Source organism: Rhinolophus ferrumequinum, chromosome 22 (genome assembly GCF_004115265.2).
Source record: "Rhinolophus ferrumequinum isolate MPI-CBG mRhiFer1 chromosome 22, mRhiFer1_v1.p, whole genome shotgun sequence".
NCBI classification, from domain to species: domain Eukaryota; kingdom Metazoa; phylum Chordata; class Mammalia; order Chiroptera; family Rhinolophidae; genus Rhinolophus; species Rhinolophus ferrumequinum.
Window position 1 is genome coordinate 15,408,836 of NC_046305.1, and position 23,953 is coordinate 15,432,788.

Consider the following 23,953-nt stretch of genomic DNA (forward strand, 5'->3'; position numbering starts at 1 on the left):
TCTAATTTTCATAATGAGTGTGGCTCACTCTTTGAAACAATGAATCACAGTTTGTTTTTACTGACGTTAGCATCATGATAAAGAAACTATATATTTTCAGGGTGGATATGGGATTCTAATAAACATGGAATTCATCCTCACCGTGCACTACAAAATGCACTTTATTCCCATCATCAAATAAGCAAAATAAGAGAAAGGATCCGACAGAAGAGAATTTCAATTCCCCTGCTTCTGGGGGGAAAAAAAGCATAAGATCTCAGTGTTGGTACTAACTTTGTAACCGGACAAGCCCCCGAGGAACTGGGAGGAAACCATTAGTTGTCTTTGGGGACCTCCGTTTTATCATAAAATGTAAATAAAGTGGATATTGATGTGAAAATCGATTAAAATAATTTATTTACCCTTTCCCAAGTATTTATTGAGCCCCTTCCTGCTGGTACGTCAGTGCCAGAATCTGGGGCTACAATAAGAAGACAGACCCTGTTCTCAAGGAAAATCTTATGTAGATGTTAGGTAAATACACATGTAACCCTATTACTCCTCTGTGTGGCCCTCACAGTGCAGCCACAGCCCACCTTTCCCACCTGGTCTCAATGCGCCTCCAGACTCTCAGAATGGCGCTTTGTCCCTGAATCCACTCTGCTTCCTGGTGAGCCTGTGCGACCAGTGGGGAGAGAGAGGGGGTGTATTACTCCCTTTGGGAGAGCCCAATTCCTGCCATTAGAGAGACTCTTGATATCTTGAGTGAGAAAATAAATAAAAGACTATCTCCACGTGTTTGCATGACTTTCAGTTTGGTGAAATGCAGACTATTTTGCTCCCTGTCCCGGCATAGGTGCCTAGAGAACATACGTAGTTCTGAGAGCCATAGGGTAGATCCCTGACCCTGGGCCAGGACGTCATTACGTTGAAAGTGAGGAAACTGCAGAAGGGACCGCGTGGCTGATGTTTGGTGGCAGATGACAGGTCACAGAGTTCGCGGGGCACCTCCTGAGCAGTGTGAAGGATTTGGTCAATGAAATAAAAGTCTATAATATATGTGAAACTATGAAGAGATCTAATTAAGTCCCAGCTGTGGGTGTCAGAGATGTGTGTGAAATTCAAACACACTAGAAATTCTGATTCTAACTCATTATGATTTCTTGACAGTCGCTATTAACTTTAGTAAATGTGCTGAATGACTTAACGTGCCAAAGGTGATGTTATAAAAATGAATTCTTACTCCAGGCCTTAAACTGTCATGTGTGGCTTTATTTATAGGCCCAGGGTGTCACAGTTAATAAAATGTGACAACATGCGTTTTTGTACGGAGTAAATGACACTCAATATTAAATCTATTCCAGGGTCAAAATGATTTAAAAATTTCCACTGTGAGTCTAAATTACCAGTCACTAAAATTTTTATCATTCACTGAATTACACCAAAGATCCAGGAGGCAATTACACAGCAAGCCTCAAGTGGGGTGTGGGGTGCCGAGAATTGCCCTGCAATGGGGCAAAGACGGCATACAGAAGGTTTTCAAAGCACTTTATTGTGGGAAATGAGTGCGGGTGTTAAAATACTGTTTATAACTACAAATTTGGGGATGCCTTTTTTTGTCAGTAGTGAGATTGCAGTGTTAAATAAGGATGAATTTCATTAGTTCAGGAAGCGTTAACATGAAACTTTAATTGGAAGAACAGCTGGTCTGTGAGACAATCGAAAGTCAAAAACAAGGCTTTAAAGGGACGATTTGTGGCACTCAAGTAGCAGAGTGGCATAGAAGGGCAGGAAGTAGGTTTGAAATCTAATGACTTGGGCAGCATTGAGTCAAGGTTTTCTGGGGGCTTGAAATTTATATAGCTTAGGAGAAGCCATTTTAAGAAATGGAATACAAGGTTCCAAATGTAAAATTAGGGAATGTGCATACTCACTTAGAATGAGAAAATAGCTATATAAATAGTTATAACAAATTCATAAATTTATTTCATAATGAAGTAATTATTATGAAATAATTACAGCAAATTTTCAAAAGCTGAGAAATGCCACAAACTCCAGAAAACTATTTTATTAATTAACTACCTGACATCCTTGTCTACATTTACTTTCTTAGGGTTTTGTTTACATACTCTCTGATCACCTCTTTATATGACGATTATTTCACAATATCTCTTTGTAGAGAGAGAATAGAAATATAATTGTCTTTCCTCAACCAAGGTTGATTTTTAGTTGAAATTTGCTTTTTATTATTACTAGCTTAGAAAATTTTCAAGCCATATCACTGTGTCGGTGAGTTTCGTGTACGGTTTCAAATGAAACTGCCGGACGTTGTCAGGCCAAAACGCATCAGATCTGCTAGAACGTAAGCTGAGGTGTTGCGATTGCAGAAAACCCATATGTTCTCAGACATACTGTCACAGGTTTGTGCTCTTCAGACGCAGCAATTCTGATATATTCTATTTCCTGAGATTCGCACAGGAAAAAGAAAAGTGTCCCATAGTTGTATAATTATAATCAGTTGTATTCACTGCATTATCAAGTACATTTCTGATAGAAGTTTTGTTTTGACCAGGAATTGAGAACGAAATCATTATTCACTTAAAATTCTTCACGTCTGATGGTTGGAAAGAGTTTCCAGAGATAAGTGTCAGCCATTGTTTCTTCTCTAACACTGCACTTACGTCTGATGCCAGCTGTCCAACTAAGCCTCGGGTCCTTCACCTGTGTGTCACGTTGGCCCTAAGTGTAATACACTATACACGGAAGGGACTATGAACCACAGTGTTCTGCTAACGCCTAACTAATGCCTCCCCGAGTACGCTTTCCCTTAACCGGATCCCACATACACCCGCGGCCACTCCGACCCCGTCTGAAATACAGGGAAGCTGGCTGAGTTGTTTTAGCCCATTGCTGATAAAAGATTTTCCTTCACACACTTTACCAAAATAGATGTGAATACACTGCAGTGGGCCCCCAGCAGGGGGACTGAAGCCGAAGCTTCATTAACTTCCCAGTCCAGCTGCCTCTGGGCAGGGTCAGGTCATTGCTCTGGCACTAAGCCTGGAGCTCTGGAAAAATCGTAATTTGTCTGAACTTCAGTTTTCCCTTTGTTAGATGAGGCGACTAATAACAATATGTGTTTCATGGGGTGGGGTGAGATCTGAATGAGTTAATTCATAGAAAACGTCATCGTAACGCTTGGTACACAGTAAGTGTTCAGTAAACATTAGCTCTCATTATTAAGTGAAAGTATTGCAGAGGACTAGGTAGCGTAACAAACTGTTTAGAAAAATAATTCATATAGCAACAATAAAGACATTAAGCAGACACAACTGTCATATATTAATTAAAAATGATTCTCTAAAGATAGCAGTAGCGTTGTATTAAATTACCAGATGAATTTAAAAACAAGGAAACTACTTTTGAGAATCATATTTGAGAGAGTTAACTCAGACACGTTGAACATCCCTTCTTTCTACTTCACTTTGTTTGCACTGGGGGATGGGTGATTTGTTCCACTGTAGTATTATAGGGGGAGAAAAGAATGCTTCTTTTCTAGTATTAATTATTCTAAATGGTGGGTTGTATTTCCTCTCCTAGGAAGCATATAAAGAATTCCATTCCCAGAAATCAAGGTTTCAAAACATCTTCAGAAGCAAAGTAAACAAACTGGAAAACAAATCTTAACAATGATTTCATTCATAGGGAACTTTTCATTGCTAATAAAATCAAGGAACAGTATAAACCCTTTTCAGACTACACACATTCTTTGCTTTATACACATACATTTGCTTTACCTAGATATTTACGAAGATATACATAGAATAACGGCACAAAATATCTAAGTGAAAAGGCATAAGATATTTTAGAGCCAAATTTAACACAGAGGCCCCTCCAAAGATGAATATGTGATCCTTTCAAATTCATAAATTAATATGCTGGAAGATACTCCAGACAGCAGGGATCCTGAATAAACTGAGAAGGAAGAAATATTTTCTGTCCGTAGCAAGCAGTAAGAATGCCAAAGGTCGGAGAGGGAGGGAAGCTTTTAAAAAACAAAGAGAGATCATTGTGGAGCCATACATCTGCTTAAAGTAAACCAGATTACCATTATTATTTTATGAGAGATTAGATTTCCAAACGTCTTGAATTTGAGCACTTGAATTTGAATGGCTAAAGGCCTTTCTCACAATCCCTATAAATGCGCCTCTCCCTTTGGAAAGAAGTGAATCATTGCTCTCTACTTGGACTTTTGGCTTCTCTATATCTACTCACTTCTTGGTAGCACTACATGGAACGTAGAGGAAATGTTATTGACCCAATGAATCTAAATCGTAAGGGGTGAAAAGCAACTCTTGTGAGGACTCAGGCAAGAGACAGAAAAATCCTGGCAGTTGTCTTATTTTTCATGAAGAAACCAGAACTGAGCTTTGCCAAGCAGACAGCTATGAGCTCACTGGTCTGAAATAATTACTCATTGAGACTTTTCCCCAGGAAAGAACTAATGGGTTTTCTTCAGGAAACATAACTCGAATATTGATTGACAAGATTTTACTTTTTAAATCCATAATCAGTACCCTTTGCCTGTACTTGGGCCTCACAAAGTGCTTAGTTACATTCATTGACAAAGTAGAAGATTTCAAAGAAAATAAATATTCAGCCGAAGCAGATTGTTTTGAATTCACATTCTTTATGTTTGGTGGTCTCATTCCTGTTTTAGGAGATAAAGAATTCAAAGCCTCAAACGATTGAAAACGATAGAAGAGTTTTTAGGGGGTATAATACTCCACAGTGGAAACTCAGATATTAAGTACAAACTGAAGCAAACCCAAAACAAATTGCTCCGTTAGCCCAGAGCCAATCTGAGAAACGTTCTTTTCAATCAAGATGACATGTGCTGTACTGTCAACGAGGGACCAGGGACATCAAAAGAAGCCTGTGTTCACATGACTGCTGCGGGGAGAGGGAGAAGAGGATCTAAAACAGCCATCTAAATTTCTGCAAATGTTTGCTTTATGCCTAAGGAAAACAAATTGAAGTCCAGCAAATAATTCGCCTAAACCCCAGTGATGCATCGGCAGGTGTGGAAGGTCCTTTCGACACTCCTCACCTGTGCGTTGGGTGAGAAATACAGGCAGATCTGATGATGTCCAGTGCTCACTTGTGTGTTAGATTCTTTGGATGGCTCTGTAGAATGTCTTCATTTATTGTTGAGGCTGTATGTTTCGGTTGGTTTTATTTTGTTATTTTTCAAGCAAAGCACTTTAATTTTTTATGAGTGCTGTCCCCCTGAATCCTGTTAGTCATGGCATTGCCCTTGATGACAACAGAGAAAAATAGTCCTTGGAGAATGTTCTGCTGTGAAATCAGGATGCAGAGGATGCTAAAGCAGGGAATTTGCTGACACTTGAGTTTATTCACCTTTCACGATACTCAAAGGTTAATAGCACCAATAATATTTATTTTCACTAACTGGTGGGGGTTCAATTGGATAGGTACACAGATTGATAAGAATTAAAACCCTATACTCTTGTTGATGATAAGGAAAACTGACCGCATTTCCTCTAAAAAATAGCCCAGAGAAGAATGGAGAGCCATTGAGATGGCAAATCTGATATAGGTCCAAAATAGACGAGCGACCATCCTTCTTTGCTTTCTTCCGAGAAGCAAAGCTTTTCCCTGACTCAGGAACCGAACCGGTTCCCCTTCTCTCCTCCAGCTCTCCCCTCCCCTCCATCGGGACAAGGCAGCTCCTTCTCATCATTCAGGGCTTGGCTCAAATCTCACCTTCTCAAAACACCCTTCTCTGACCGCCTTATATATGAAGTACTTTCCTATCAAAGCTCTACCCCAACATCCTGTTTTGCTTCCTCTTTAGCACGTATCTTTTTAAATCATCAGGTTTATGTGTTTACTTGTTTATCATCACCTTCTCCCAATACTGTACAACATAAGCTCCATGGGGGCAGTCTATACTTGTACCCCCAGCACCTCAAATAATGACATTTACTTGTATCGTGTTCTTAGATTGTTGCTCAGGTGTTTACAACATTCTTACTTGAAGTCTCTCGTGAGGTTGTACTGAGATGTCATCTGAAAGCTTGACTGGCCTGGAAGGTCCACTTCCTGGATGGCTCACTCGCACAGTAGCAAGTCGGTGCTGGCTTGCAGACCATAGTTCCTCTCCACATGCGCCTTCTCCTTGGGACTGTTTCAATGTCCTTATGGCACAGGGGACATCTCCCAGGGCAAGCAACCCATGAGATCACCGCAGAAAATGCAATGCCATCTATGATCTGGCCTCGGAAGTCCCACACTCTCACTTCTACCTGTTCTACGGTTCACGTGATTCAGCCTGGGAGGAGACTATGGAAAGGGTGAACAGTCGGAGGCAAGGGTCATTGGGGGTCATTGGGGGTCATGGGGGTCATTAGGGGTCATTGGGGGCCATTGTGGAGGTCGGTTTCCATGCAGCTGTTTACAGGTTGCTTTTTAAAGAGCAGGTCTTTGAGATTAGGAAAGGAAACATCCATGCAACCTCATATTTTTACACATTACTTCAATACTTAAAACACTTTTAAAGAAGTAACATTTTCTACTTTTCTATGGAGACTGAAAAAAGTGCACGTCTTGTTAGTGACAGAATTCAATGAAAAGAATCATAAAACGACTACTGTTTTCACTTTCACTTTTTGTTTAACGACAGGTGACTGGTTTTGTTTTACTCTGTACTTAGTTGGGCATGTGCAGCCCTCAAGCTCTTTGAAATGTAAAAGTGAGACAATGGCCAAGGTCAAGCTCAGCTGGGAGGAGTTTGGACAAGTATTTGGAAGCAGGCCCCCAGACAGAATCTGCAGCCCAGGTCTCTTTTGAGACAACGATACATGCGATTCTTCTACCAAAAATGACCTCACTTGTTAACAGCTGATTGTTTGGGGTCTGGAAACCATAGTGTATTATTTTACCACCCAGGGTGAAATTAACTACAGACTGCAGTCATGTGTAACCTTGGTCTTGTCAGGGATCAAAGGCCAAGGAAGGCAAATATTTTTTTTTCAGAGGCTGAAAACAAGAATTACCTGTCCGGATTTTTAAAAGTCATAATCATTTTTTTATAAGGTGCTGTGAAAAATAGCTTTTCCTAATTATTTCAGATAGGACACCTGAGTTTCTAGTGCTGCCAATCCTCTAATAATAAACAGATTAATCCATCAATAAATTAACCAACACCAACCTAGAAAAATGCCCCCTTGAAAAAGATAAAAAGGAAAGAATTGGAAAAAAGAGAAGGGAGCCAAATCCACGATGTTAATAAAAGTAGGGAAATTTGATTAGAATAAGAACTCAAAAAAAAAAAAGAAAAGAAAATCTAAGGGGAAATGATGTTGATTCTTTTCATTGAATTCTGCCACTAAGAAGAAATGTGTACTTTTTTCAGTCTCTATAGAAGGTAAAACATAGCTTATGGTTTATTTATCCTCTGCTCCTTTGACTTCAAAAAGATGAAGTGTTCCATTTAGGGAAACTATTAGCTTTCTAGCTCAAAGGAACAGAACGCCAACATAATTTATTATCTAAAACTTGACAGCTGAAATGCAGATCAGGGAACACAACATCAAATCTCAGACGCCTTGTTATGCAGAAGACAGGAAAAGCTTCCAAGTCCACTCTGTTTTTAGGGCTGAAACGGTTTGCCTCCCGGGCCCTTAAATCACATTCACTGTTATAGCAGAAGGGAAACTCACTAGAGCATTTTATAATTCCGTGCCTGTGCCCCAGTGTTACTAAGGCTTCCATCCTACAAGAGTCTTACTTCAGAAACTCAGTGCAGTTGTTGCTAGTTCGTAGGGAAAGGAGGCAGCCAGCTAACAGCTTGAGAGTATCATCTGAACAGCCAGGATCAGAGCGAGGGCCACCGAGCCGCGCATTCTGGAGATAACGCTGATCCAGTGGTAGGGTTTGCTTTGTTATTTACTGGTTGTGGCTCAGAAAAGCAAGAGTTCGATTTTCGAGACTGAACCCCAAGAATGTAAGTCAGAGTCACCAGTGGAAAACACTCTTTGAAAAAGAATATTATTGCCTTTGTAATTTTATCTTTCTGTGGGTAGCCTACAAATCAAAATCAGGAGACCGTGGTTCTGTCTCCCATAGCTCCACTTCCCAACTTTTTCTTCTGCTCTTACACTAAAAGCATTAGCAAGGAAGGACATGGCCCGCCCACTTTCACAGGCACGCATGCTCCTGGTCCCTGGACGTCAGCATAGACCAATCTTTAGCATGTCTACGGTGAAGTGAAGCCTCTCCCTCTGTGGGATTGAGGGCAGGGGCAAGGGGGCTTTCACTGTGGTGCAATAACCCATTAGCCTGGTGAAACTTGACTTCCAACTGCCAGGTTCTCCTAAGCTCCCCCACCATGTAAGCTACTTTTTCCACTCAGGGGACTGAGCAAAATACACAGCCTTGCAGGCTGGACTGCAGCTTTTGCAAAGAACAAACACACACATTGTTTCCCATCCGAGTGGCAAATGTCAAACTCCTATTTTTGCCTTTTCAAAGAAAGGGGGACCTTGCACTTACTTACTCTGCATGCATGAGAAAAGTCAGATCTAACAAAAGACCTGCAATATGCATACTCATGAGGCAAATATTCCTTCTCAAGCCTTGACAGCAATGGTTTTCCCAGTTTTCAGATCTGGAACTATCTTTTCTGACACAATTCTCTGGGTTCTTTTTCTTCTCATCACAGATGATGTTGTTTATGATATTCTTTTGGTTGCTGTTGTTCATGAAAGAGATGGTATTTTCTTTCAAGTTAGAGATTATATTAGAGGGGGAGAGAGAGATAGATGAGAGAGAGAGAGATAGATAGAGAAATAGAGAGAGAGAGAGAGAGAGAGAGAGAGAGAGAGAGAGAGATTTTAAAGAAATTGATTGGCCCATTGGCTCATGCAATTACAGAGGTTGGCAAGTTCCAAGTTTATAGGGTGAGTCAGCGGGCTGGAGACTCAGGGAGGAGTCAGTATTGCAGCTCAAGACCACAGGCAGGCTGGTGGCCTCGTCTTGCTGGACGAGGTCAGTCTTTCGCTCTACTCAGGCCTTCAACTGATTATGAGGCCCACCCATATTATGGGAGGCAACTGGCTTTACTCAAAGTCCACTGAGTTAAATGTAAATCTAATCTAAAAACACCTTCCCAGAAGCATCAGGAATAATGTTTGGCCAGATATCCAGGCACCATGGCCCAGCAAAGGTGACACATAAAATTAACCATCACAAAGGGCAAATAATTTTTATATAGATATGAGCCATCAGTCTATTGAGCGAGGATATGAGACACGGCTAAGTCAAAACGACTGAAGAAGTTATATCTAAGTACAAAGAAAGAAACGAAGGCCCAACTACCATCTTAAATGATGTGGCAATACAGTAAGTTGTTTCATTTTTCATGGTATGAGTGACGGAACTGCAAATACATAGCGTGCTTTGGATAGAAAAGTCTTTAAAGAGCTGCCAACCTGTATAGATGAGGAGACCAAGACAAAGCAGAGAATTCAAGAAAAATCTGAAAACACGGTGGTACATTGCATAGATCACGCGAAAGAGCGAACAGCTAAGAAACCAGATAAAACTGGCCCTGGAAGGCCCTATGTGGAATGTTGCTGAATATCTTCCAGTTTCTTTTCTGAGCTGAGATAAAAATTATTCTACAGTGTCTAACCTCACAACTACTGGGCAGCAGAGAGAGAGACAGCTCAAGGGTGTCTGCTGGGTGATTGGACGAAAGAGACCAAAACCGGTCTGTTACCAGAAACCGGCCTTTGTATATCCAAAACACAGACAATCAATGCATGGAAAATGGAATGTTCGATTACTGCCTTTATTTTGTTAAGACCCACGGGCAAATGAGGGTGTGGACCCCACCATGCCAACATCAGCACTGGCCAGTGGGCTTGGGGCTTCCATGCTTCCCAGAAAGACACTTGATAACCTGCCTTTCATGGGGTGGGGGCAGATCAGTAAGTATTGGTGAGTTATTGTCCCTTCCTCTTCACACAAATGCCAGTCGTACCCTTTTAGTTCACCAGTATTTGCACGGACTGTAGGAAAAGTTATTAAAATTCAGGACCATTATCAGAGGGGACTTGGCAGAATCTCGTCTTCTTTGGGAGACAGAACGCTGGCCCAGAAGTGGAGCTGTAACCTTCAGTCACCTGCTGGCATTGCTGCAATCTGATGCCTAGGAAATGAGGAGCCAGTGGGTCTTTAATGCCCAGTCAAGGCTTTGAAGCTGTGTCAAGACCACAGGACAAAGGCAGCACTGTGTATGCAAATCGAGAAACAAAAGAAGCTAAAATCCAAAGCCATTAAAAAAGTAACATCAGAAACTCAATACCCAGAGATGATTAGAGGCCCTGCACCAGTATGAAACAGATGCCTAAAAGCAAGGCTGGGCAACACACCAAAACACACACTGCGGGAAGGAATCTGGAGCGCCCGAGCCTGGCTAGATGCGCTTAGAAGCCTTGGCACACACAGCTCCCTTAGCGAAGTGGCAGCATCCGTGCGCCACAGAAAGCAAGCCCTAGGCCACCGCTGCTTCTGTACCTGGAGCACACAGCCCCTTCATGAGAAGTTCCCGTGTGTGCCCCTGCAAGGCCAGCCCACTTCCTGCCACATCCCTTGGCAGTTCGGTCATCGGGTAGCACACGCCTTCAGCAGGAGACGACACTGAGTGAACACCTTCGGGCACAGTTTACAACAGGGTGCATGCAACACAATGAGCTTCCGAGAAAACTTAGACTTTATTTTTAGGCCATTCCAAAAGCTCTAAAGGTGTGCTGAGGGTCCAGGAAACATCAGTCATGCAGAGTTATTACGGTTCATGAAGGTTCTTCATTTACGGTCATTTCCACAAAAGGGGGCACTAACGCCAGATCGGAAGGGACCCCAGAGGACATCTCATCAAAAGGTTCTCAAGCCTGGCTGCACATTACCGTTCCCTGGGAAGGTTTCAAAATATGTCATTTGCCCTGCCCTACGCCCGAAATTCACTTAAATGGCCTGGGGGTGGGGTCCAGGCATTGGTATTTTTCAAAACCTCATCAAATGATCCTAATAAGCAGCCACATTTGAGAACCACAACTCTAGAGTATCTCCCTTAGATTACAGAAGAGGAGACTGAGGCTCAGAGAGACTAAGTGACACAGCATGAGTAATTCCTCCCAGCCTTTCATCAGACAACATAAATGACAAAACGAGGACTGTTGCATACTGGAGGAAACATGGACAGTCTGCTTTGGGCTAGAAGCAATTGTCCTGGAGACCCACCAGCCAGGTCTCACCTTCCTCCGTAGGTGACTTTTTTCTTCTTGGCAGGATGCACTAAGCTAAAGATTACCGCTCACATTTTCTTGAGAAGCAAAAGACTAAAAAAGAAAATGGGTGCATAAACTGGGGAAACTTCGCTGTGGGATTTTTGAAAGACCTGTCACCATAAGGACACAATAAAACGAGGGTGTGGAAAGGTACAACATTTAGCAATTGAGTTGTGATCAGCCCTCGAGAAGGCTGCCTGTAGGTGAGATTATAATAAGACTACTGTATCAATTTAGGATAGCAGCGACAAATTCAGAACAGTCCTTTGTATAGCGGACCGGGACAGTATGAATTTCCAAAAAGTTCTGATGTCATAACTAGTGAAGACGCCAGACTTAGGGACTTAGGTAATATTATCTATTAGGGCTGACATGCCAACTACTACAAGCAGACCAGTATAATAGATTGTTTATATTTTTCACAAATGAGGGGAGGGATTTTTAATGGCACGTCAAAGAGAAAATCAAAAGGTAGGAAAATTAAATACAAATAACAAAGGGACGAAGATTAGGAAATATGAGGACCAAAGTGATTTAAATGACTGCTGTTTATCTCAAGGAAATGCACTGGTTTGATTTCCCTCCACTCTATTAAGAGATGCTCACTAATAGCTATCTTTCCTTCTCTAAAACCTAATGCTTAATGAGCTCATGATGTGAGATACACTGAGCAAAGTAAAAGGTTTGAGGGAGTGTCATTTTATACCGAGCCCCAGTGCAAGGTGTTTTTTCCCAAAGCAGTTTGGGGTACCATCTTAAAAAAAAAAAAACTTTTTTTTTAAATAGCCACTGTTGGAAGAAGGGAGGACATGTATGTTTCACTGAATAAAAAACACAAATAATGTCTGCCTGGCATAGCCTCTCCTTTGTAACCCTGTACCTCACTACTTTACTTGATGAGAAAACTCTTTGGACTTCTGGATGGTTTAAGCATTTGGAACCTGAATTTAGAAGATTCCACGCCTATGCCAAGCTCTGAAAATCTCATGGACTGTCCAGTAGAGGCATGCATAGCCTTCAGTCCTCCCATGAGGGTCCCCTGTTCCTCACAGTGCCTTCTGGGAGCCCATCTCTTGCAGTTCCCAAACCCAGAGGTGAATCCAAATTACCTGTGTATGTGTTTTAAGACCAGATTCCCAGGCCCCTCCCATGGGCCATCTGACTGAAAGTGGCTGAAACGAGGCCCAGAAATCTAAGCAAGTAATATATGTCCTAGGTGTTGTGATGCAGGTGGCTCCTGAACCAGGATTTAGGAATCACTCGTCGAAGTCCAGTAGCCTTAAACCAAGAGGTGGGCAGAACAGTGATGGAGGTCACGTCCGCGTAAGGCCAATGAACTCGATGAATGGACGTGAGTCACTTTTAGGCCACCTGAACTACTAATTTCAACATGATTGCCTGGATTTATCCACATAGACAATGTGAAATGGCCAAATAAATAAAAGGATGTACATACCATGTTTTAGTCCATTGCTTCAGAAATTTGTAGTTTATCACACCAAAGCGAATTTTCTAGGGTGGAAATCAATGTGCCCAGTAAATCATAAAGTCTAACAAGACTGAGGAAAGGCAGAGAGGAGACATATAATTTTCTAAAATATTTTAGGATGCTGGCTGTTTCAATAAAATCCTTCTGAAATGCGAGACACAGTCCGGCTGTCTGAACGCTCTTCCCCACCCCCAGCCAGCTTCCAGCAGAAGGAAAATGGCAACACGGGAGCTGCATACACCATTACTGTTCAATGGTGCAGCGGAGACATGAAAAACCCTGATTCCACTTGGCAGCAACTTTCCACTATCTTGGCGGGTCTAAACCATAATCACTGCGGTGTGTGGAGCTTGGACAGATTCTGGGGCTGGCTGGAAACCAAGACACTGAAAAGCAGCCCAGCGGTCCAGCAAGAAACCCCGTGTTGGAAATGCCACAATCCCAGTTGTCCACAACCACATTTCTCACAGATAGCCCAGGAATTTACGTTCCACCGCTAGTCTCCAGAAAATTCTCCCTTTCCCAAGACCCTGAGAAACAGCCATTTCTCACTTACCATGACGTTTCGGGAGGATGCCAATCAACGTGCCTCCAGACATTCCCCTTTCTCAGGCTCATCTCTTGTGCTGCGAGAATAGGAAGCTTGCTATAACCCCAGACCCTCCCCACCTCTAAAACATATATAATCGTTCTCAGACGGAAAAAGGGGCTGGAAAGAAAGAGTTCTACTTCCCTGTTGTCTAAAATGTGGGCACTTTGGGCTACCTTCATGCTTTTCGTGGGCTTGACAACTGCCTTAATCTGTTCAGACAACGGTAACAAATGCCACAGATTGGGTGGCTTATAAGTAATAGATATTTGTTTCCCACAGTTCTGGAAGCTGGAAGTCCAAGATCAGGGTGCCTGAATGGTCAGGGTCTGGTGAAGGCCCTCTTCTGGGTTGCGGACTTCGTGCCGTGTCCTCCTTACAGGGAGGACGGGGTGAGGGCATCTCTCTGGAGCCTCTTTTGAAAGGCACCAATCCCACTCATGGAGGTGGAACCCTCCCGAAGCCCCCACCACCTAATACCATCATCTTTGGGGGTTAGGATGCCAACATATGCATTTGGGGGGGACACATTCAGACCACGGCAGCAGCCAAAATGGAGAAAGATCCATTTAAGGAACCTACTCTCTCGTGCCTCAGTAGACTTGAAAGTGATTCAACCTAGAAGGTAAAGAATTCTTACAATACTGCCAAGTTATCAATGAAACAGGTGCTCTTAGGAAAGCTTCAGCAGCAGAGGCCTGGTCCCACTCTGAGGAGTACAGAGCCCACGATCATCATGTATGTTATCATTTATGTTTCTGAAACGCACATCTTCTAAGGGGTCTTGACACATTAATCAGAAAACACGAGAGGGAGTAGTTTGCATTGTACTTGCAGAGGAACAGAAATCTCATCAGCTAAACCATCTAGTCAGGGACAGGCCTCAGGCCGACTGAATTTGCCCAGCAACGAAAATAATAACGACCTCAATTAAATGAAACGTGTTACCAAGTCTTACGTTCAGCCCTGGCGGGGTGTCACGAAGCTAGGTTGGAAGTCTAAGTCTGACATGATTTTCGTACGGTGCTCCCAAAGAGGAAAAGAAATGCTCTCCAGTCAACTCTGAAGGTTTAATTCATGCAAGAGACTTGGCCGATCCCACAGCCACAATCTGAATGGCAGCAAGTCCCAGTGATTAATTACAGCCACTTTTTTTTTAAAATTTTGCACGGCTTTTCAATTATTACCTATAATGAGATCCTTTTGTGTTTTTATTTTTACTTTTATGAACATTAACACACAACTTTCCTACCAGAGGAATGGAGAGGTGAGGGAAACGTAATAGGATCCTGATTCCTTAACCTCTAGTTCTCTCGCTGGCAGCTTGCCAAGCCTGCTGGTTCTGGAAAGCAGTTACTACTCTAGTCTCAGGGCCCTCAGGGCTCCAGAGGGGCCTGATGAGGGTGTAAGGGTCACCACCCAACCCAAATGCCACCAGGGGCCAGGCCAGCCTCTGAGTCGGATTGTGCACAGAGAGTGAGCTGATGGGGACACAACTGTCTGGAGAAAGTGCAGGGGACAGCAGCTACTCAGCCATAACCGTCCTGGCTGTGTACAAGTGCAGGCCTGGAGAGGCAGGGGCTGCTTATCCGGGCTTGCTCAGTTTGTGAAAAGTTATCCAGTTACGTATTTACGATATGTGAGCTTTTTGGAGGCATAGGACACTTCATTAATTTTTTTTTTTTAATGAGCTTACGACCAGATTTTCTGGGGGCCAGAGACATAAGCACAAGAGAGCAGGATGAATGTGATCAGGGAGGGGCTCAGAGTCACTACCTGGACACAGGTGTCGTGTGAAGCTGGGCATGAGTGTCGGTGGGCTGGCAGAGTTTTCAGAACCTGGGATAGAGAGGGTGCTTTTAAAACATCACCCTTCTGCAGAACCAGCTCAATAAAACGCTCATATTTTGGTGAACATTAGATGCAGGGATATTCATAGAAAGTTTCTAGAAGAATACACAAGAAAGTGTTTGCCTCTGGCCGGTGGTATGGAGTAGAAGGGAGGTTTACTTTTGATCATATTCCCATTCGTGCTGCTTGAATTTTTACTGTGGGTGTGTGTTATTGTTTCAATTTTAAAAAGATAAAGTCAGGAAAGCAGGTTTTTAAATTACTTAAATTGCTATTAAATAACTCCACATGGACCCTAAGAGATTTAAAATATTTTCAAATCAGCAATTTTTGATGTGCTACACAACACGAGTGCAATTAAATGAGCAAGTCACTCCACGGAGAATAAAAATGTCGGGACATACACCATACACGTTTTGTAATTCCTGATGAATAATAACTATGATTTAAACACCCACAGTGAAAGCTCTTCATAATATGGCACCTGGAGAATAGAACTCACAACCATACTGTAGGCTAATGATTTTCTTTCCGACATTAATTGTACTGTATATTATTGGAAGAAATGTGCAGAAACAAGCCTTATGAGAGTCCTAGTATGGCCCCTATATAAGCCTTAGAATGCCCTACTGTACTATGCCATAGACTGAGGACAGTGCCACACAATGATACGACCCATGTGTACATTTAAGTGTTGGAAAAAGAACTGCGGCATAACCAGCAGCCTTCCTGGTCACAAAGCCTTCACTGTTCATTCCTACGACCACCAGAGACAGTCGAGGGAGTGGACCACGGGAAGCTTGGAGACCTGGAGTCACCAAGAAACTCGGTGGTGGACTCACCTGGAGAAAGGAGCTGAAGACAAATCTGTAAAACCAAACCCTGCTTAGAATAACTGGCGTGCTCCTTTCCTCCATGAGTGACATTTGTTAGAACACAAGCAACACTAAAACAGCCACACACATAGGATTTAAAAATCTAGAAATCTGTTATCTCATCCAGATACTTATTCACTATATAATATATGAAGGTGAAATCCTTGAACTGTGCTTTACTTTTCCCACCCATGGACGTGACTTAATAAAATAGAACCAGGGCAATTTTGGGGCATTCTTTCTAACCCTGCAGACAATCTGTCAGAACTAGAACAATGGGCTCGGCGACACGTATTCGTCGCTTCAGTTTTTACCCAAAGGAACTATATAATGCTGAGGGCCAATCATGGTTTGAAATTGGAGAGTGGGGGAAGGATAGATAGTTTTCCCCAATTATTTGGAAGAAAGTTCAGTTTGGGGGGTCAACCACATCTAAGACCCCTAATGAGAAAGGCTTGAAAAGAACCTGCTGTTTTTAGTTTTGCCAATATAAACCCCAAGTGCTGCAGCCCCCATGTGTAGGAATGGTGCTGCTTTATTCATTGTCCACTAACGAGACTTGATAATACTTCTTTCTGTTGCTAGGTGCTGTGAGCACAGCAGGTGACCTACATATTTATATACAACCCACCTTGAATCTTGCTCTGTTCCTATGAAATCGACCAACATAGAAAGGTGGGCAGAACAGGGATGAGGGTCATGTCCATAGTAACTGGCGTTCAGTAACTAGAAAGTGACAAAATTATCAAGACAGCGGAAGGGAACCACGGAGTCCGTTATGTCATTCAAGCAGAAGGGGCCATTCTTGTTTGAAAGAAACACTGGCGCTCTTATCTTCCTAAGTTGGGTCAACTGACAGAAGCAAAAACTAGAACTAATTGGTCCTTTCTTAATCTTACACAAACCCTCTCTACTCAGTCTGTGACATTAACTGCCTGGGTCACATCCTGGCTCCAATATGCACTGGCCTTGTGACCTCAGGGAAGTTACTTAAATTCTCTGTGCCTCAGTTTCCTTTTGTGTAAAGTGAGGCGTGTAACGGCACGTTTCACCTCGGGTTATTGTCAGGAGCAAATCAATTACCATGCCAAAGTGTTTAGAACAGCACCTCCATAAATGTTAGTTTTCATCATGCTGATCATTTTTTGTTGGAAGGAAGAAAATAGAATCCCTTTGAAACATTATATAGATCTATTGAAATCTTCATTTGGGAAGATAGAGGTAAAAGAGACGGGACAAAAAGGAAAATATGGATAGGAAATAGCAACTATTTAGTAGCATTTATGTAAAAGATACTGTCCACACATCAGCTCATTTGCTGTTTTAATAAATCTTTGAAGTAGCTGTTATTCATCCTTTCCAGATGAGGAAGCTACACTCAGAGGCTCTCTGATGCGTCCACAATCACACAGGAGATTGGGACCCTAGTCTGTCTGACTCTAAGCTTGCAGACTCCCTCCTCAGAACTAACCCACCAGGCTGGAAATAAGGAAAAGAAGGGAGAAAGGGGAGGAAGACACAGTAATGGAGAGAAGGAGACTAAAGTATCATCTGCTTTTTCAGCCATGAGCTGAAGGTTCTCTCCAAAGGAATAACACACACGTTTAATGTCAAGATTGTAATGATAAAAGGTGACATCATTCTCACTGCTGTTGCTGAAAGCTATCCTGAATGGTAGATTGGAACATTTTATAAACACACATATATTAGCATATCTAATTCAACATTCACCTAAATGTTACTGGTTGGAAATGTGGAGATAAATCCAAGCTAATCCCCAAACACGGCACAGATGAGTAGCGCACAGAATGCTGGGATCAGTACCCAGAAGAAGTAGCGGCTTATTATTGTTAATGTTTATATCAATAGACTTTCACCTCTTTATTCAGGAAGGCGTACAATGGTCCCCAATGTAGCACAGCACTTTTTAATACTCAACCAAATGAAATGCCCAAATCATTCTGTAATGACATGGCAGTTACTACCTTGTGAGTACACAGACTTTGTGTACCCCAACCGTCTTTCCACAGGCTCTCCAAAAGACAAACTGAATGTATCTTTTGAGTCACATGTTTTTTCCTTATGCCCTGCTCCATTTTTCACTATCATGGTACTTGGCACCGCTCCCCTTAATCATAGGTTTGGGAAGGGGGATGAGATCAGCCTTCCTTCTGTTGCTAAGGCCCCTGTTCGTGGCTCCACTGACTTAAAGAGAACCCGCGGCTGTGCACTGCCGCCTGGCACAATGCCTCACAGTTTCCTTCGTCTCCGCACAGCAGTGAGTCCCATGAACTCAGTGCAGGCTTTACTTGGAACACAAGGAATACCTTCCTTGGTTCCACATCACAAAGCTGCATGATAGTTGAAGGAAAACAATTAGTTTGGTGGGGTTTTGAGATCGGATAGGTAAATGTGACAACTTTTCCTTGAGCTGGTACAAAGCATCTCTAAAATGATAAGCTTTCCTTAATTCAACCTAATCTGAATAAACTTGATGCTGAGATTGCTGCACTCATTTTCGGAAAGCAACAGTTTTCAGGTCAATTCATTGATACTCATTTCACCTGTCTGTGCAGTTCAGACCTGGTTCAGAAATTTAAGTGAGAACAACAACAACAAAAAATCCTATCACTGGGAAGTCTGAATGTGATCCACAAGCCAAGCCTCTCAATTACCCATCCAGGAAAGAAGTCTTATCAGATGCTCCTCTAGCCATGCTTAGAGGTCAGCCGATGAGTGAGAAGAGTGAGTCTGCACACAGCTCCTGAGAAAAGATGAAGCGGAAGCTGGCACCCAGCCTCTGTATTCAGCAGGCTTCTGTTTTGTAAGGTTCTGGGTAGCTCACAACCATCTTTGCTGAGTGGATACTGAGCAGCCTGGCATCTCAGAATGTTGAGGCGAGCTTGGGACTGACAGACTGGAGGTAAGCAATTAGCAGAAGCCCATCAAAGTTGTAGCATCCTAAACTGAGGTACCACCTCCTCCTTGAGGGTTATACCCCATGACCTTCCCAGCCAAATACTCCCCTGGGCCAGTCTCAACGTCAGCAGCTGCCGTGGTACAATGCAAAGAATTCGGAGATCTGTAGTCAGTAGACCTGCCACCCACTTTATCTCCCCTGACAGGAAACTCTGGTGAATGTCCTTTCTTTTGTTTTATGATTTTTGTCCTCCTGTTTCCTTTTTCTAGACCCCTTCTATCCCCCCAGGTTTTAGTGGATTCCTACTTGTCCTTCAAAAACTGAGTTCAAACTAAGTGTCACCTCCTCAAGAAGCTTTCCATGACCACAGAACTGCCCCAATCTGATTTAGAAGTCCTTTGTCGCTCCCCCAATTCCTGTAAATGCCATTCAGATCACCTTACACTGCTCAGGGGAAAAAAAAAAAAAGCCATATTTGTCTGTGAGCAGCCACATCTTATTCAACTTTTCTCGGCCCAAACCTGGCACCATGCCTGGTCCTCACCAAAGAAGGTCATTAGGGACATGTGCTTGTACAACCTCTCTGTGCCGTTTTCTCATCTATAAAAGGGTATAAATACAGTATATACCTGATAGGGTTATTATGGAGATCAAACCAGAACATGAATGTAAAGTGCTTAGAAGAACTGTGAGCTCTTGTCATTGACCATTGGTGAAATTAACCAATAAATGTAACGTAAGTCAGTGGCTTTAGACAGAATGTCTTCTATGAAATGGAGATAACTTTATTTCTTTACAGAATGGTAGTGAGGATTAAATGAGATGAAACAGTTGATGAAAGTACTTTGGGAGCCGTAAAGGACTATTTAAAAACTGCCATTTGGGGTATTACCTAATAAATGATGCAAGGTTTGTAAGCCAGAACTCAAAGAAGGGATTTTAGTGGCCAATGCACAGGTTGCCCAAGGCCTTACCCAAGCCTTGGATTTTGTCCTTACCTCTCCAACACTGGCCATAAAGAACAAGGTGCAGTTCCACGAATGGGGGTAGGGGTGCATAGGTCCCAAAGGTCTATGCAGAATTAGAATATTACCCACCTAAACTGAACCCGTGTCCATAGAACCTGGAGCATCCAGGGGACCTAGTATATACAGTCATTGCTGGTTGATTCTGGTCACATCATAAAATCTACCAATTTAAGAGCCAGAAAGAATTCTTGAAAATCAGATTTCACATTTATTCCAATTCCCTCATGTTTACTGATGAGGAAACTGATGTCTATGGCTCCCAAGCAACTGTCCCCAAACCGCATTTCATGCTGGTGACAAACAACTCAAGTCTCCTAATTTGTAGCCTCTAGGTTTATATAAGTTTTACTGATGTCATGTTCCCACCACTACCGTTCTAGGACAGTGTTTAGGGACAGACAGGTTCAAATTCCAGTTTTAACCATTAATTCTGTAACATGAAGCAAGTTGTTGAGCTGATCGGCGTCTCAGTATTTTTGTTTGTAAAATAAGGATCATAGTATCTCTTTTACAAGTTTAGTGTATGATAAAAGAGGTAATGTCTGGACATTAATGTCCGTATAGGTAGCAAAACCGGTACCTACTACCTGCTTCACCCCTCACTAACCTCCTGTAGTAACTATTGTAATGTTCTTTAAGCAATGTTTATAGACCAAAACCATAGGGTAAAACATCTCTTTTGGGGGAAAAAAAAATCTAAGAACTGACATTTGGGGAATGTTCTTTTGGTGTTTAAGTGGTTAAAAAAAAAAATCCTTCCTTCAGCTTTAAACCCTGGCTGCACCAGCATCCCCACTTTCCACATCGCACGCATGCCCTTCTCCGTGGCAGCGGTCACGTATAGCAGCGTATATAGTAAAGCAGTGTACAGCACAGTGCTGCACTATATCTCATGTTTGCTTTCTCACCTCCGCACCTCTCCCACCAGGTACAGTCAGGCTGCCAAATCCAGCGACAGCTTTATCCATCCTTCTTTTTCTGCCCAAACGTTGCTTTAAGGATACGTCTTGTCGGCGGACAGCTCCCTTTCTCAACACGAGATAGAAACTGCTCCCGAGTGACCTGGGCTCTGTCCTCCTGGGGAAAGTCCTTCTGTGCAGGTACCTGGCTGCCTATCTCTCCTAGCCCATGTCCACGTCCTCCTCCACAGACCCCCTGGCGGCTCACCTGGCCACCAACTTCTCGCCCAATGATACCTGCGTTTATAAAGCTGCGGGACTGGACGGAGTTCTAAAGTTGGGGCGGGCAGCCAAGTCCACTGATGCCCTGGCCCTCCCCGCAGCAAACCCAGGAACCAGGCCCAGGGCTCTATCCCTAAGGGCAACAAAATTTGGCTGTTTGCCTTCTTGAGAGCGGCTCTGTTCCCAGGACGCACGCAGTACCCAAGACAGCCCTGGGCTGTTTCTATCTACGGCGGGAATGCGTCCCAGGAGGATGCACAGGCGGGGACAGCCTGGAGTGCTCAGAGGAGACAGGGCCCACAGTGGTGGCGTGGTTGGGATGACACGGCAGGTCCCCCCTCGCCTCAAAGTCTGGATCCAGATCCCCTCTTCGTCCCCCGAGTCCCCAAGAACCAGGAGCCATTTTCCCCCAGCCTCAGAGTGGGGAGCAGGAGCCGGGCACCGCGAAGCCAGGGCGGCACACTCTTCGCCAGCCACCCCAGTCATTCCAGAGCCCCACTTGCGAGCTGCAGTTGCGTTCCATGTCGCATCTGGAGGAGTAGGCGGCGACCGGCACCTTTATCCCCTCACCCCAGGGCGAGGAGTCTGAGGTGGGGAATTGAGGAAACCTCCCGAGTTGAAAGGGGGAGAAGCTAGCACTCTTTGGGGATCGCCTCCCCAGGCCCGTGTCCGGGAGAGCGACGAGGCCGCCCAGATCCACACAGCCCACCAGGAGCTCAGGGAGGCCGGTTGTCCCCATGAGCACCCCACGCGTACACACACCGGCGCGTCCTTCGGCAACCCGACCGCGCCATCCGCCCAGGACCCGCGCAGGCAGCGAGGGGGTGTGCGCACCACGCTTCCCTAGCCCCGCAGCGGCGGAGGGAGCCCCCACCCAGGTCTCCGCCAGCGGCCGGCCGGGGCTGTGCGCGCCGCCTCCCGCCGCCGCGGCCCGGGGTCCCTGCCGGCTCACCAGATGGCCATCCTGCTCTTGGGGTAGTCCAGCCGCTCCAGGCAGCCGAGGAAGGGAGGCAGCGTGTGCGCGGCGTTGCGGGCCAGGACGGCCACCAGCACCGTGGGTCTCTGCAGTGGTGACTCGGGGAAAACCCTCGCCTCCTCTTCGTCGTCCTCCGAGTCCCGCTCGGCGGTAAAGCGCGCCGGGCAGCCGCCGCGGAGCAGAGCCCAGAAGAGCAGCAGTGAGCAGGCGAGGCTGGCGGCGGGGCGCGCAGCCATGTTCAGGGCTTGGGGCCGGCGGGAGGACCTGCCCGAGGACGCCCGAGGCGGGCTGCGAGGGGCGGACCCGGGATGCGGCTGGCCCGGCCGGGGGCGCGCGCACACTGGCACCGACCTCTGCAGCCCCGGACCCTCCCGCCGCCGCTGCACCGCCCAGGCCCTGAAGCGGGGGCGCACCGCGTACCTGCCAACGCCAGCGCTCGCCCGGGGCTCAGGCTCGCAGACAGTCGTGTCTGTGGGCTGTTTGTACTGGGTCCTGCGGAAAGTTCCTCCAGTCCCGGCTCAGCTTGTACAGCTGAGGTCTGTGGCTTCCCTCAGAGCTGTGAGGTGTGGCCCTGTCTGCCAATGGGCGTGTGTGTGTGTGTGTGTGTGTGTGTGTGTGTGTGTACATAAGGGTACCACTCCAAGAAAATTTATTCTGCTTTTGCAAACCGCAGTCTAAAGTCCTTCACAGTGATGCAATGTATCCAGTTTTTCATAATGCACCTATTGACTAAATGGGTAGAGTTCTAAAATGGAAAGTCACCCAACTATTCATTATGATAAACAATTTTTTAACTTCCACAAAGGCAGAATGTTTGCATTTAGTTATACACTTAATTTCTCCCGAAGTTCATTCTTGACTGAGTAGACCTTGGCTCACACCAAGTTTGAAGACTTGGCGAATTTTACAGCGAGATCGATCCCTTGAAATTAAAGGAAAGTCCCTTGTGGGTCAATGTTCCGAAGCCCCATTCTGCCTGACAACCCTGGACCCTGAGCTTCCAGATGGGATGGCATGTGAAAGAAGAGATTCGCTTGGATGGTTTTCTTCTTTCTAATGACCTAAGCTAACAAAGAGAGGGGAAAATCCATACCTGTTGGAGGACAAGAGATATAAGGAAGAAGAGAAGGAGAAAGAACACAATTAGCACGTAAAAGAAAATCACTAGGCTACACTGCTAACGGATTTTGTTCTTGAGGATAACACAGGGAAGCCAGTAATGAAAGCTGGGGTTTCTTCTTTGTGGGCCTGTGTAGGCTTTGATCACTGGATGTGCCCGCTGGATTGACACCCGTGCACCTTCATGACCTCCCACCCGAACTTGCCCTCAACCCTATCCCACAGTCTTTCTACTAGTGTTATCCTTCCTTCTCTGCAACTATTAGAAGGCTTCACCACTCTCCTTGGATCCCCTTACGACCTCAGAAGAATTCACCTTCTCTATTGAACTTCCTCCACACCCCAGTCTCGAACATCTCTACCAACATACTCCTGATTTGCAGGTGCCTATTGGTGACAGAGCCTTTGATCCCCTCCCCTCCCTTCTAGTCCATGACTTTTCTCCATCATTTATCTCTACTCTCTTCCCGCATCTTTCCCTTAAGCCAAAAACTAAGTCAGTGTTCTCCTATCCTTAATTGTTGTTGTTGTTTTTAAATTTTGTGTCTCCTTTAACCCTAACCCTAACGCT

The 23,953-nt window shown here is 44.4% G+C and overlaps 1 protein-coding gene across 3 annotated transcripts in view; it reads right to left on the bottom strand.

Moving 5' to 3' along the window:
* The window catches only part of COLGALT2 (collagen beta(1-O)galactosyltransferase 2), an 86,546-nt gene extending 62,854 nt beyond the window's left edge, over window positions 1-23,692 (bottom strand). Inside the window, exons 1-2 of one of the 3 annotated variants that reach the window (XM_033092754.1) lie at window positions 22,684-23,690; window positions 22,240-22,476 (exon numbers count right to left, since the gene is read on the bottom strand). In XM_033092754.1, coding sequence (XP_032948645.1) covers window positions 22,240-22,250 — 11 coding nt within the window. In that variant the 5' untranslated portion in view covers window positions 22,251-22,476; window positions 22,684-23,690. Of the gene's footprint in view, window positions 1-22,239 lie in introns of all 3 variants that reach the window. The other 2 variants (XM_033092755.1, XM_033092753.1) reach the window with 2 other exon arrangements.
* Window positions 23,693-23,953: the final 261 nt, after the last annotated feature.